The sequence below is a fragment of the Acinonyx jubatus genome, chromosome D3 (assembly GCF_027475565.1).
Source record: "Acinonyx jubatus isolate Ajub_Pintada_27869175 chromosome D3, VMU_Ajub_asm_v1.0, whole genome shotgun sequence".
NCBI lineage: Eukaryota > Metazoa > Chordata > Mammalia > Carnivora > Felidae > Acinonyx > Acinonyx jubatus.
The window spans coordinates 24,110,815-24,125,134 of NC_069392.1; the positions used below are offsets into that span (position 1 = coordinate 24,110,815).

Here is a 14,320-nt window from a genome sequence, read left to right on the forward strand (position 1 = left end):
TCGTACTGTGAGAAAATTCTCAGGTGACATCCTGGACGGCTCTTCTGCCCCTCCAGTGAGGGCACACGTGCCCTGGGGCACACGGGATCTCTGGAGGGACGGAGCTTTCCCCTAAGGAGAGAAACCTGCGGGGAGGCCGGAGGCTGTGGGAGGTGCTCACGGGGAGAGCGGACTCAGTAGTGACTGGACACACTGAGCCCAGCGTGTGCCAGGCATGGCTTCGGCCCTGGCGGGTGGGAGGGGGACCTGAGGTGGAAGGGGAGGCATAGGTTCTAGAGGTCACTGCCGAGGGACGAAGGGGGAGTCAGGGGCATGGGGAAGAAGGGCGCCGCCAGCCAGAGCCCCGCGATGGGGACCGCTGGCTGTGTGTGAGGTGTGTGGGCCAGCGAAGAGGGTTCGGGGGCCTGAAGGTTTGTCCTAGTGACGGGGCACCGCTACACGGTTTGAGGCAGGCCTGAGAGCGGGTCTTAGATGAGTCACTTGAGTGTCTGTGGGGGAGAGCCGGGAGCAGAAGAGTGGGCTCGGGAGGGGCCAGAATTCTTCCCAGTCTCCCGGCCCTCGCTGGCGTGGACCGGAACCTTCTTTCCCTTCGTGCCCTCCCCTGCGAGAAGCCGGGCCGCTGCCGCAGTGTCAGGATCCCCAGGCCTGGGCGCCCAGGGGGCAGCAGGCAGCCGCGTACTGGCTTCACGCCTTAGGCTTTGTGTGTCCCCAGAGCCACCGGGAGAGAAACCGGGGCTGGCCCCTGCCCCTGCCCGGAGTGGCGCTTCACTCCCCCTCGCCCTTGCAGGTGGAGAAGTCCCTGCAGCGCATCCAGAACGGGCAGCGCAACGCCATGTACACGTCCCAGCAGAGCGTGGAGAACAAAGTGGGCGGCATCCCCGGCTGGCAGGCCCTCCTCACCGCCGTGGGCTTCCGGCTGGACCCCCCTGCCAGCGGCCTGCCCGCAGCGGTCTTCTTCCCGACCTCCGACCCGGGCGACCGGCTCCAGCATTGCAGCAGCACGATCCAGTCCCTGCTGGGTGAGCCTCACGGTCCCTGCATTCATAGGGATGCTGGCTCTCACAGCTGGAAAGGAGCAAGTGTCCCAAAACATGGCAGGGTCGCAGACACAGACCTCTCCTCACGTGGAAGAGATCTGAAATAGCAAAGCATTCTCTGCCCCAGCAGGGCACGGCCCTGGCTCTGCCTCTTCCTGGAGTCACACGGAGGAAGGCTGGGCGGACAGTAGCTTCCTTAATATTTCATTGGCAGCTTCGGATCTGACAGAGCTGTGTGGCCAAACCCCAGCATCAAGCAGCCTGCAGGCGCTCAGGGCTGACTTTTGTGTATCACTCAGAGGAGGTGATGCTGCCTGAGCCAGGGCTGGGATCCCAGGAACGTGACCACACACCTGGAGGATTGCAGCAGGGGCAGGACTGGCCTTTCTCTGAGCCCCTTCTCTCCTTTCTCAAGTCAGACATAGACCCACATGCCTGGCTGTCCCACGCTTTTGAAAATGCCACCGACGCAGAGCGTCTCAGGCTCTTAGCCTGGGGAGGGCTGTGAGTGCAGAGGCTCTTCTGGGTAACACGCACCTTCTTCTTGGTTTAGGTCTGCCCAACCCTGCCCTCCAAGCCCTCTGCAAGCTCATCACTGCCTCGGAGACTGGCGAGCAGCTCATCAGCCGGGTGAGTTGAGCTAGCTAGGGCGGCTGAGCCCAGGCCTGAGGGCCGTGCCAAGCTGGAAAGATGGGGTGATTTGGCCCTAAATAGGAATCTGCAAGTAACACGGTCTTTTGCTTTTTTCAGCCTTTGGGATTAGAAAGAAAAGGCGAGGGCTGGGGGTGAAACGGCCCCCCAGGCATGTGCACGCACAGGGGGGCAGATGCTTGTGCTGTCCTCTCTGGGCACTGGGTTCTGAGAGCAGTAAGGCATCAGAGGATGCCTAAGGGGCCCCTGTCCCCTGCAGTCTCAGGCCATTTCCTGAACTATTCAGTGGCCTCCTGCACCTTGTCATCCCCGACCGCCAGCTTTTTCTGCTGACAAGTGTTAGAGCCACATTCCCTCAGCCAGCAGGTGTAGGGCTAGCCTGCCAGGTCCACTACAGGTGTCCAGATCAGAGTACGAACCCTGCCTGAAACAAAGTAGCCACAGCCGTGAACACAAAGTCAACTCTAATGCAAGATATTGGTCAGCAGGTTTTTAAAAATGTGCTTTCTTTGAAGGGAACGTAGATCTAATTCAGCAATCAGGAAGAGTCTAACTCTCAGTATCATGTAGGCCCTTCCCAACTTGGCCTCAGAGCTCCTAACCTTCCTACTGCCAGTGGGGGTCTGGAACAAGGGGAAGAAGTGACATGGTGAACCCCAGGGTGACCGCTGTGTGTGGGAGTGCTTCCAGATGGTATAGCGACCATGAATTACACAGGACAGTTGTCTCTGGTCATCTTGTAGTGTAATAATTTGAAAAAACAATATATATTATTTATCAGCTTTCATATTAGATGTTAATGTTTCTGTGCAGAAATAAAGCTGTTCTGTCTAGGATTAACCTCTGAAAATCTGAGTGCCTGGAGCCCCCCACCTACCTGGGGTTGTTTCCAGCCCAGATCTGGAACACCGTAGCTCAATGACATGGCCCCTTCTTTAGTTCCTGCTCGCTCTGCAGTAAGCGTGTTACATCTCCTTTTTGGAGAGAATCAGGAAGGCACTTCTAGAACGTCCTGAACCCAGGAGGGCTGGAAGCCTGTGCTCTACAAGAAAGAGAACTCTAGAATTACATCTGCAGGGCAAGGCCGAGTCCCAAAACCCAGCTGCTTGATTTCTTGCTTTGGGTGGCATCACAGGGACTTTCTGCCTCCTATCCCGCTGGGCCCCAGGCACCATGTCCGGGGCTGCCCCCCATGGCCAGCAGACGGTGGATATTTCTTGAGTCACTCTGGAACCACGGACGTTTCTAGAGTGGCCTATACATGGCCTGTGCACCCCCTCCCCCCGCCTCCCACCCGAGTCCTGCCTGCCCTGCTCCTCTCCTGGCAAGGAAGGGCAGGGCCTGGCTACCCCTGACCGCGTCTGGCCTGGTGTGGCTGTTTGTTTTCCTGTGTGTCCCTGCTGACTCTCGCTCCTCTCCCCTCCCGGTCAGAGCCGCGGGCCTGGTGTGGCGCTTCCTAAAGCAGTAAGCAGCTCGTGTTGCATAACAACCTGTGCTTGAGTCTAAACTCTCTTCTTTCTCTCTCTTTTTCTTTCTTTTTCTTATAATCTGCTGGCCGAAGGCTGTTAAAAATATGGTTGGAATGGTGAGTAACTACTTTAAGTAGCAACTGTTGTCAGGTGAGCCCCTGCACCCGCCACCCCCGCGTCCCCCGGGCCCGCTGTGAGCTCAGGCGCACGTGCTGTGGGAGCCCCGTGCACCTGCCCACGCGCGCCCCGGGCTGGGCTGACCCCGGCCGCTGGCCACCACCTCGCGCGACTGCCCTCTTCCTCTGCTCTGGCTCCCCCTTTCCTGCTCCACCCTTCTTGTGTTCTTGATTTGACCTCTCAAGCTCCACCAGAACAGCAGGGGCGGAAGTGACTTTAAGTGACCCTGACCCGAGTTGCCACGGGCACTCGAATGGGTCGTGTGGGTTCTTCTGTGAGCGCTAAGGCTCTAGAACATACCTTCACCATGTAACTCGAGATCATCAAGAGGGTTCTAATAAAGACTAACGAGGGGGCCGGCCAGTCCTACAACCCACCCCTCTTCTAGCCCCCGAACCCCAGCACCAGTGCGCGGAGGGAAGAGGTGCGTCTGCCCTGACCAGTGACCCCCCTCCCCTGAGCCTCCCCAGAGGAGCCAAGACGGTAGGCGTGAGGTGCCATGCAAGGAACTTCCAGTGCTGGGCACGTGTGAGGTCATTAGGGATGACAGCACCAGGTGATGCAGAAGTGATACAGGGGACAAATCATAGGCGGGCTGGAGGGGACAGAGGCGCTGGGAAGGCGCGGGGCTCACCTGTTCTTGTCCCTCAGCTCCACCAGGTGCTGGTTCAGCTGCAGGCGGGCGAGAAGGAGCAGGACTTCGCCTCGGCCCCCATCCAGGTGTCCATCAGCGTCCAGCTGTGGCGGCTCCCGGGCTGTCATGAGTTCCTGGCGGCTCTAGGTAGGACGGGGCACCCTTTGCCCACATCTTCACTCCTGTTTTTTAAAACCCTGTTTCTCCCAGTTTCTATTGGGGAAGGCTGGTAGATTCTTAGGGGTCTTTGTGTTTTCTTAGCTGTTTTGTTATGTAAAGATGGTTCAAAGATTCCAGCACTTTAGCCCAGTTTCCAAACGGCCCTCCAGCCTGGTTCCATCTCCCCTACCTACCTTTTGGTCTCATCTCTCATTTCTAGGCATCGTCTTAATATAAACGCGCTAGCTTTCAGCACCATTGGGGATCAAGCCATGATTAAAAGCTAAAGAAAACAAAGTCACAAAATAAGGGTTTTAGGGTCGGTCTCTATCCTACTGTTGAAACTCCGTTAGATTTGTTAGATTTGGTGCTGGGGACCTAGAACTGCACGCACCAGGATTCTTGTGCACCCAGATGCTTTCTGTTCCTTTTGTGACACTGTAACATGGCTGAGGCAGCTTGACATCATTGTTCCTTTACTAGATGTGTTTCTGGATGCGAAAACCACAAGAGGCTGCAGGCTGCTCTCCTGTCCCACTTAAGTGCCTGTGTGATTTGCCCGGGAGCCATTCCCTCCACCAGCTTCTCTGCGAAGCGCCTGGGTCCTGTGAGGCAAGGTGCTAGGCTCTGGGGGTGCAGCACTGAGCAGAGGACCGTGCGCTCCTAGAGTTGTCAGCCTCGTGGGCAGATATGGTAGACACTTGGCCTAAGGGGAGCACCTTAGGTCACAGGCAGAAGCATTAGGGTCCTAGCGATGGCTGCAGGGGTAGGAGGCAGGGAGGCAGGTGGGTGTCTTCAGGGGGAAAGACCCAGGCAGAGGGAAGAGCCATCGGTGAGCATATGTGTGAGGCACCCATGCTGGTGCAGGAGGCACAGGGACAGATGAGGCCACGGGAAGGCCTTTGTCTGAACCTGAGGGAGTGGGGGTTCCAGAGGATGACACAGCTTCGAGTCACTGTCACGGGGACCAGGCCATCCGACATGGCAGAGCAGCCAGTCCTTAGGCAGTTTTCTTCTGCTTGTGAAACCTGGATATTCAGCATAAGGCTTCATTTATAACCCATTTTGCAGGTGACCTTTCCCGGCCCGCCTCAACTTAGGGCTGGCTCCATTTGCTTTTTTTGTTTTTTAATTATTATTTTTTAATGTTTATTTATTTTGAGAGAGAGAGGGAGAGACAGAATCCCAAGCAGGCTCCATGCTCTCAGCACAGAGCCCGACGCAGGGCTCGATCTCATGAAGGGTGAGATCATGACCTGAGCCAAAATCAAGAGTCGGACGCTTAACCAACTGAGCCACCCAGGCGCCCCTGGCTCTGTTTGCTTTTAATGGGGGAACCCCCAAAGCCCCATAGGGACTCTGAATCTCTATAAGTCAATGCTCTGACATCCTTTATGATTTGTGCTCTTTCTGTGGACTTAAAGCACAGTCTTCTTGGTATAAACATAAGAAATTAATATCTAAGTAAATATAGTCAGCAGCCAGGTCCACACTCAGGAAGAATCTCGTTTGACCTCTAGGACAGGCCTGTCCCTGGAGCAGTGACACAGGACCCAGGTGAGGGAAGACGGAGCCAAGACCTTTCTCTATAAAGGAAAAGCTGTCTTCCTCATGCAGGGCCCACATCTCCTCCCTTCAGTGTGGGTCTGACAGCCAGCCCTCCTCACTGGTGAACTGGGTATTGCCAAGTGGATTGTTAGCTCTCCTCGGTGTTGGGAATTGTGGGTAATTTCCTACTTCCTGGCACTTTCCAAATCCACTGATATTCAAGGGGCGACCCAGTGTGCCTGGACTGGGACCGGAGGAGGAAAAGTCTCTGCAGGCTGGGCATTTGGACAAGTGACTCCCTCACTCTTGAGGGCTCTGAGGCACCAGGTGCCCTCTTTCCAGCCCTCAGCACCCAGCAGGAGCCATCACAACCCATCACAGGGCTGTTGGCTATTTACTTCAGTGCTGTCGGAGGAACCAAGTCACATCGTTCTGCTAGAAGTAGAGGTTTCTAACCAAAATCTTACATTTAATATGAATTAGTTATTCGCCCTGAAATGCTGAGTTCTCGGAGACCTTCCTGCTGCTTCCAGGGACTGTTTATTTCTGAGTCCAGAGGGGAAAATGTCTCAGAGCAACCGGAAGGCCGAGGTAGCTCCTCGAGGGAACCGAATTCCCAGAGGAATTAGCGCCAGACCCGTATCAGAACCCTGGAGTTAGAATGAAAACGTAGACACCCTTCTGCTTTGGCGAACACTCGGCCATGACATGCACAGCATGCAGGCTACGGCAGATTGTACGTCAGAGGAGGGAAGGGCCGGGGATCACAGGTGCCTGCCGGGATCACAGGTGCCTGCCCCCGGGCCGTCGGCACCAAGCGCTTCCGCAGTTGCAGGCGGCGCTCAGTGATCCGCTGTGAGAGGCTGGACGCGGATGTTGGGTGCTGAGGGCTCCGCGGGCCCTACATCCTGTCTGTGCACACAGCCTTTGGCCACGGCGTCTGCGTTTGGCTCCTTCTTCCCGTGTGCCTCCCAGGGAGAAGTGCGCCAGGTGCCTTTGGGAGGTCTCTAATAAGTCTCCGTGCGCTGGTGGCAGCTCGGTAGCTCGCCTCCTGCTCGGGCGGCTCCTGCCCTTTGCTGTGCCCGCTCCACGTCTCAGTAGAGCCATTGGTGTCAGGGAGCGGTCCCCCTGGACTTCAGCAGAACAAACAGAGCGCAGTCCCAGTGGGGTGGCTCGGCCCAGAAAGCAGACGCTCCATCGTCAGGCGCGCTCGTTTCCACGCCCTTGGTGGCAGACGCTGAGCACGTGTGAAGACACCGTCCCTGCCCTTAAGAAGCCTCCACCTTCCCGGGCACCAGCTTTAAGTGTTGGACCCCGGGCCGAATGGCGTGGCCGGTTTTTGTCCCTCTTCGTCTTTTTTCAGTGCACGGTTCTTGGAAGGAATGAGCCCGACTGATTGGGACCAGGGGCTTTCGGGAACACAGCTGAGGGCGGGAAAGCTGCCGGTGCTCCAGGACGGGCAGGAGGGAGGGAGCCAGGCCTCCAGGTGCACACTCTGCACTCGGGGGGGGGGGGGGGGGGGGCCCGCACCGGCACCCGGGGCCACCCCAGGCTGGGCGCTTGCTGAGGGGCCCGCGGGGCTTCCCGTGAGACCGTCCAAGGAGCCCCGCGGCTCTCAGCCTTTTCCAGACGTGGACTCTTCCCTACGGAAGCAGATGTTTACATTCTTTGCTCCCCTAGGGTTCGATCTCTGTGAAGTGGGTCAGGAGGAAGTAATCCTGAAAACCGGGAAACAAGCCAACCGGCGGACCGTGCACTTTGCCCTGCAGTCTCTGCTCGCGCTCTTCGGTAAGCGCCTCTCCCCCGCCGCCCCCTCCATGCCGCCCCCCGCGCGCCCGGGGTGCAGGTGCCCGTGCCAGCCTGGCTGCATCTTGGGAAGGGAAGGAAAAGTGAACGTGTAGTTTTGGCATAAGTTTTCGGAACTGTCCAAAGGCGGTCAACACACCAACTCATGATCACAACACGTGGTAGAGACAAGGTGCCGCCTACGCGGTGAAGAGGACACGCAGAGGATGGGACGAGACGGGGTGGCAGCCGCTGACTTAGGGAGGGGTGGGTCCCGGTCATTCATGCTGGAAGCAGCTTTCAGTCCCCTGGGGGCACTCTGCCTGCCTGCCACTCTCAGAGGGTGGTGCCTGGATGCTGGCAAGGATGGTGGCCCTGGTCTGAAGGCAGAATCAACGGGATCTGCTGAAGGGTGTACGTCCCAGGAAGGGAGGGTCGCAGGCAATACCTTGTTTTGGGGAACAAACGCCACCTTTTGCTGAGACCTTGGAAGTGGCAGGAGGAACGGGCCTGAGTTCCACCTTGGACACATTCAGTTCTGAAATGGCCGTTAGACACCTGTGCCGGCGGCTGGTTACAGGAGTCTGAAGTTCAGGGAGAGGCCGGCGGGGAGAGGACTGTGTCCTGTGATCACTCTGGGGTTCACAGTTTGCAAAGACGAGGAGGTCCCGGGAAGGAGTGGTCAGTGAGGGCAGGGAGCGACCAACTGTGAACCTGGGCAGCGAACAGTGGGCTTGGCAGCATGGGTGCTGCCGATGACGTTTACAGGAACGAGGGAGGGCAGGGGTTCGAGTGGAGGGGGTTGGGGGCGGGGGGAAGAAGGGGCTAGGGGAAGGGGGAGGAGGAAAGGCAACGCAGAGAGAGAGTGTAAATGACCCTGAGGAGGCTGCTGGAATCCAGAAGGTAGTGGCTGTGGGTTCAGGACAGGGGGCAGCACAGATGGCCCACAGGCCCCGCTCGGAGCACGAGCCACGACACTTACCCTTCCCGGCGGGACCTCATTCCCCAGGATTCCGGGGTAAATTCAGATTGCGTGCACGCAGCACATACACAGCCCCCAGCTAGCTCCTGCGTGTAAGGGGATGCTTGTGACCTTGAAAAAAACATCGAAGCCACAGAGAATTCTAACTGCCCTCTGGGCACTTATGTCTTGACTCAGATTCTACCGAGCTGCCCAAGCGCCTCAGCCTCGACAGCTCGTCCTCCCTGGAGTCTCTGGCCTCGGCCCAGTCCGTCTCCAATGCCCTGCCCCTGAGCTACCAGCACCCGCCCTTCTCCCCCACCGGTGCGGACAGCATCGCCTCGGACGCCATCTCCGTGTACAGCCTGAGCTCCATCGCCTCCTCCATGAGCTTCGTCTCCAAGCCCGAGGCGGGGTCGGAAGGCGGGGGCCCCCGCGGCCGGCAGGACTACGACCGGTCCAAGAACGCCTACCCGCAGCGGTCCACCCTGCCTCGGGGCCAGCTGTCCCCCCAGACCCGCCCTGCGGGCGGCAAAGATGAAGAAGAATACGAGGGCTTCTCCATCATCAGCACCGAGCCGTTGGCGGCCTACCCGGAAAACCGGAAGCTGCGCTTCTCGCCGGATCACAAGCAGTCGCGAGTGGGGACGGCCGGGGGCGTGAAGGTTTCGGTAAGCTCCAAGGGCAGCGTGAGCACACCCAACTCTCCGGTTAAAATGACTCTGATTCCCAGCCCCAACTCTCCCTTCCAAAAGGTTGGCAAACTAGCAAGTTCAGACACGGGAGAATCGGACCAGTCGAGCACAGAAACCGACAGCACCGTGAAATCCCAAGAAGAGAGCAACCCAAAGCTCGATCCACAAGAGTTGGCCCAGAAAATTCTAGAGGAGACGCAAAGTCATCTCATCGCGGTGGAGCGGCTGCAGAGGGGCGGCGGCCAGGGCAGCAAGAACAGTCACCCGGAGGACGGCGGCGGCCCCGGGCCCAACGGCGGGGCCGTCTTCAGGGCGTCAGAGACCAGCGCGTTCAGCAGGCCTCCCCTCTCGCACCCCAAGGGCCAGCCGTCACCGGTCGCTGCTAAACCAAAGCCCCCAGCCAGAAGCTCGTCCCTCCCCAAGGTGAGCTCAGGGTACAGCAGCCCCACCAGCTCGGAGGCGTCCGTCAAAGACAGCCCAAGCCAGCACGGGGGTCGGCCGTCACCCGGCGCGGACTCCCACACCTCCCTCCCCGACCAGCCTCTCTTTAAACTCAAGTACCCCAGCTCTCCTTACAGTGCTCACATTTCCAAGTCGCCGAGGAACGTGTCCCCCAGCTCCGGCCATCAGTCTCCTGCCGGGAGCGCGCCGTCCCCGGCCCTCTCCTACTCGTCGGCCGGTTCTGCCCGCTCCAGTCCCGCCGACGCCCCCGACATAGACAAACTGAAGATGGCAGCCATCGACGAGAAGGTGCAGGCCGTGCACAACCTGAAGATGTTCTGGCAGAGCGCACCCCAGCATTCCGCGGGACCAGTGAAAATATTCCGGGGCCCCCCTGGGACGATGACTTCCAAAAGAGACGTCCTCAGTCTCCTAAATTTGTCTCCTCGGCACAACAAGAAGGAGGAGGGAGTGGACAAGCTGGAGCTTAAGGAACTGTCCATGCAGCAGCCTGGAGAAACGCCACAAAAAGCGCCTCCCAACGGCCACTGGCGCACGGAGACCACGGCACTGGGCACGCTGCCCCTGCCCGCCGGCCCGCCCGCACCGGCTCCCGCCCGCCCTTTCAGACTTCCCTCTGGCAACGGCTACAAGTTTCTGTCCCCGGGGAGATTCTTCCCCTCCTCCAAATGCTAGAGCGCGTCTCACAGCCGCAGGCTCGGGCTGCAGCAGCCACGGAGACAGGCGCACGCTCACGGGCCCACGCCCGCACTCTGAGCGCGGTGGCCCCACCAGCCACGTCTCGTTGGGTGCTCCCTCGGGGCGTGGGCCGCCGCCACACCCCCCGCGCCCCCATCCACGCGGCCGGCAGCCACCCTGGGCCAGAGCCACCCCAAGCCAGAACTTCCCGTGGTGTCGGTACCGGAGGCTCGTGGAATCTTCTACATGCTTCACCCAATGTTTACCTTGAACTCCCTGCTTCTCATCTCTGATGTGACTCTTCAACAGGATTTTTTTTTTTTACAAAACGGTCATGGTTCTGGGTGGGGAGAGGAAAGGGAGCACATATTTTGCTAAGAGGCATATATGCAGTACCTTTTATACACAAATACAAATAGAGCTTTTTTTAAAGGCTTTCAGGTGCTGGTTGGGGGAGGGATATATAAAATCTAAGTTGAATTCTACATGAAAGTGTGATATTAGCCAAAAACAGAATGGTTTTTAAAATGCCAATGATTTGTAATTAAACTGTAGCAATTCTGGTCGGATGATCGCATAACATCACAGTAGCAATGCAATAAACTCACTGTCCAACAGCACTTCCGTCCTGAACTCCACAAACGTCCTTGGGGCCCCACTGTCAACCAAACTTGAATTTTCTAAAAAAATTTTATGTAACTCTCTTCTCCAGGCATTTTAGAACTATGCAATTGTGATTTAAAATGCAACTTTGTGCTTTGAAAACATTATTGACCTTTTTTGTACATGGATAAACAACTTGGTTTTATTATCGATAGTACTTTGCATTTATAGCTATTATTTTTAAAAAGCTCAAATTTTTTAAAATGTCAAATTTTGAATAGTCATCAGTAAGTAATTATCAAGTTTGCGGGGGAGGGGGGAGGTTGAAATTATTCAGTTTCCTTGTAAGCAAAAAAAAAAAAAAAAAAAAAAAAAAAAAAAAAAATACACAGCTAACCAGATTTAACCAGAATGGAACTTCCAGCTCCTATTCCCTTCGGCAGCTGCTTTAATTTTATTCTCTTTTCCCAACTCCAGGCCTCTGCCACCTCTCCCATCTAGAGCTGTTCCCGGGCTCTGCAGCCCCAGCTCCCCATGTCTGTGAGTGGCACCCTCGGCGTAGCGGGAACCGGCCCCTCCCCCCCCCCCCCCCCACATTACACTTTAATGTCCACGGCCTAAGAAGCAGGGGTGGGGGGGGGGTGGCTTTTGCTGGGATTTACATCCAAACGGTTGCTGAGCAGGGAAATAGCTATTCCTGAAAGTGTTGTCCTGAACAAACAGGGTAGGCATCTCCTACAGCCGTGACCTTACGCCCAGGTTCTCGTCAGCAAGGCTGTGACAAAAGACAGTCTAGGTGGGGGTAAGCATTGACTTCTAAAGAAAGAGATGAAATGCTAAAAATCACACTAGGACCAACTTTAGTTGGAGAATTTGAATACACCTCTTTTACAGAATTCTAAAATTAAAATCCTCCCGCCCTCCCTGTGGGGAGTGTCACACTGAGGTGGGCGGCCGCTGGGCCCGCGACACCTGGAGTGGACGTGAGAGGCATGGCGGGAGGGGCGCCAACATTAAGACCCCCAAGTAGAGTCTTTAGCCTCAGGTAGGATCTCACTTTCTCAGCACACACTGACCGCTTGCCCTGTCACTCGGTGAACCCTGAAGAGAGGGAAGGAGACTATTTCCTCGGCGCGTTACTCCCCCCTGAGCCCCATCATAGGGCCTTTTTCGCCTTCACCCCGACAGACAGCAAGGGTGTCCCGTTCGCGCCCTGACCCCGACACTGGAAGACAGACACTTCACGAAGAAGCAATCACGAGGTTCTTGGTGTCAGGAGGGAAAAACCAAACGGTAATAGAAGTCCCAGAGTAGCCAATGAAAGCAAGTTCATAGCACTGTGCATTTAGATAGTGAAATCAGGTCCCCACAACAAACACAACACCTCAGAGTAAATTTCTGAATCCCGATGTAGATAGTCAGGCGGTTCCTTTCTTAGCCATCTCCGCCCTTTCCCAAGTGCCGAGCGGCCCCGGAGGACCGGCCTGGGGTGTGAGCTCCCTGTGTGAGCACACGCACCCCCGTCCACCTCCAGTGCACGCCCCCTACCACCCAGACCACTTCCCGTGGTGATCGAGCCGGCTAGGAGGTCTCGTGGACCCTGACCTGGCGTTAGTCGTAACCACACTATTGTTTTAGGTTTCGTGTCGAAAAACCAAATGGTGTACGTGACCTTCTTTTTTTTTTTTTTTTCCTGTCCTAGAGATAAGCTTCAATGAAGGAAAGCTTAACACGATGAAATAATAAGGACCAATCTAAAAATCACTGTAGAATCGCCACCTGCTTATGTTTACCGTCTTGGTGTTTTCTTTATGAGTGAAATGGATGTCAAGTCACAGGAGATTTTTCAGGCTCCTCCACGGAAAAAAAAAAAAAAAGTATGCACTTAAAAGTTATGTGAGACTGTATAATTCACAGATTTCTTTGTACAGATCAGGGGTTCGCAGACCGTGACCCACAGGCTGAATCTGGTCGGAGGCCTCGTTGTTTATAGCCACGAGATAGCAATGGATTTCACATGTTTAAATAGTCATAGAAGTACCTCCATAATATTCTCGATTTTGCCTCTTGGCCCACAAAGCCTACCATACCGGATGCCTGACCTTTTAAGAAAAAGTTTGCCGACTCCTGGTGCAGGAGACAGAAAACACAATTAGAATGTTTTGTTTCTACAGTGTAGGGAACGTGAGTGTCGAGTTGTGGATAAAGTTGGCATGCATGGGAACCCTGAGCCATGGGGTAGAAGCAAAGGACTCCCGCACAGTCCGTGGCTCTTTGCCCCGCTTGGAATGCTTCAACGGCTGTGGGTAAAATGAACAAAACCATCTTTTCCTTACCGTGTGCAGAAAGCATTGGATACGTTTCGTTTTCAGCTCAGGAAACTGGAATGTCCTGCCCCCGTCCTCCTCCATCAGATGCAGATACACTGAGCACAAGCAATAAAATCTCCCTCCTTGGCATGACCACAAAGCAAGGGGTAGATCCCATCTGAATTCTCACCGGTTGGCGAACTTATTAATAACCAAGTCGAAACACCAGGACAAAATGAGCTACTGAAACTTAACGTTTTGATCCGCCTTAGCGCGTAGTGAAACGAAAATGTTGTCACTTCATCCTGTTTGAAAAACATCGTGGTCCACTCTGATCCTCGCTGGGTCTCAGCAGGACACACTGTCCTTGTCCCGCTCTGGCGTCCCAGTCAATCTCGGTAAGTGGTCATTGCAGCAAGTCCCCAGCACACGCCCGACCCTCCCCCCCCCCCCCCACCCCCGACCCCCCTGCCACCTCCCACCGCCACTTGGTTAGTTACTGCTCAGTGTGGAAGAAATAGGGCGCGGTACTCTGGTTGCTTTCAGTAAGGAGGCAGAGGGTGAAAACTGTGTCATTTTCATCACACATTTTGTTGTTTCACCTGAAAGGATTGTTCACGTGGTTTGTGAGCTGGGCCCTTGCTTGTCACGGTTCTTTCAAAGATGTGAGGACACATGCGGTCACCTCTCCCCGCCTCGGACGCCTTCCCCGCTTGGCACTCGCCCCCCACCCCCTTGTATGCCGTGTTAGCCATCCTTGGCCTAGATGGACTTTTTTTTTGTAAATTACAGTTTCCAGATGGCATTAAACTTTTTATATTACGAAATTTACCATGTAAAAAGAACTTCATATTTTTATTGAGATTGTTAAGGCACTTGGCCTTCCTTTGTGATTTCAGTGTCTATTAAAGCATGAGTTCCCACGGTTTTAAGTGCTGTGTCTGAGTCACTTTCTGCACACATTCTGCGCTTTCCAGGTTTCCTTGCGGGACACAGAATGGCCCTGGGTCGTTAATGAGCAGTCTGTCATTTTGGAGTCCTTATAAATACACTGTAGCCTCACGTTTGCCAGGAGGAGAGCCCAAGAGGGTGCACAGGACCTGCCGGTGGGTGGTGAATTAGAAGACTGAACGCCTCTGATCTGCGATCCCA

General features: G+C 55.7%; 1 protein-coding gene across 5 annotated transcripts in view; it reads left to right on the top strand.

Annotated features, from left to right (window-relative positions):
* TTC28 (tetratricopeptide repeat domain 28) overlaps positions 1–14,100 on the top strand; it is a 625,904-nt gene extending 611,804 nt beyond the window's left edge. For 4 of the 5 annotated variants that reach the window (XM_027050850.2, XM_027050848.2, XM_027050851.2 and 1 more), the window contains 6 exons: positions 788–1,019; positions 1,591–1,667; positions 3,250–3,273; positions 3,986–4,115; positions 7,356–7,463; positions 8,620–14,100. In XM_027050850.2, coding sequence (XP_026906651.2) covers positions 788–1,019; positions 1,591–1,667; positions 3,250–3,273; positions 3,986–4,115; positions 7,356–7,463; positions 8,620–10,253 — 2,205 coding nt within the window. In that variant the 3' untranslated portion in view covers positions 10,254–14,100. The remainder of the gene's footprint in view (positions 1–787; positions 1,020–1,590; positions 1,668–3,249; positions 3,274–3,985; positions 4,116–7,355; positions 7,464–8,619) is intronic. The other variant, XM_027050849.2, reaches the window with a different exon arrangement.
* The last annotated feature ends 220 nt before the right edge of the window (positions 14,101–14,320 follow it).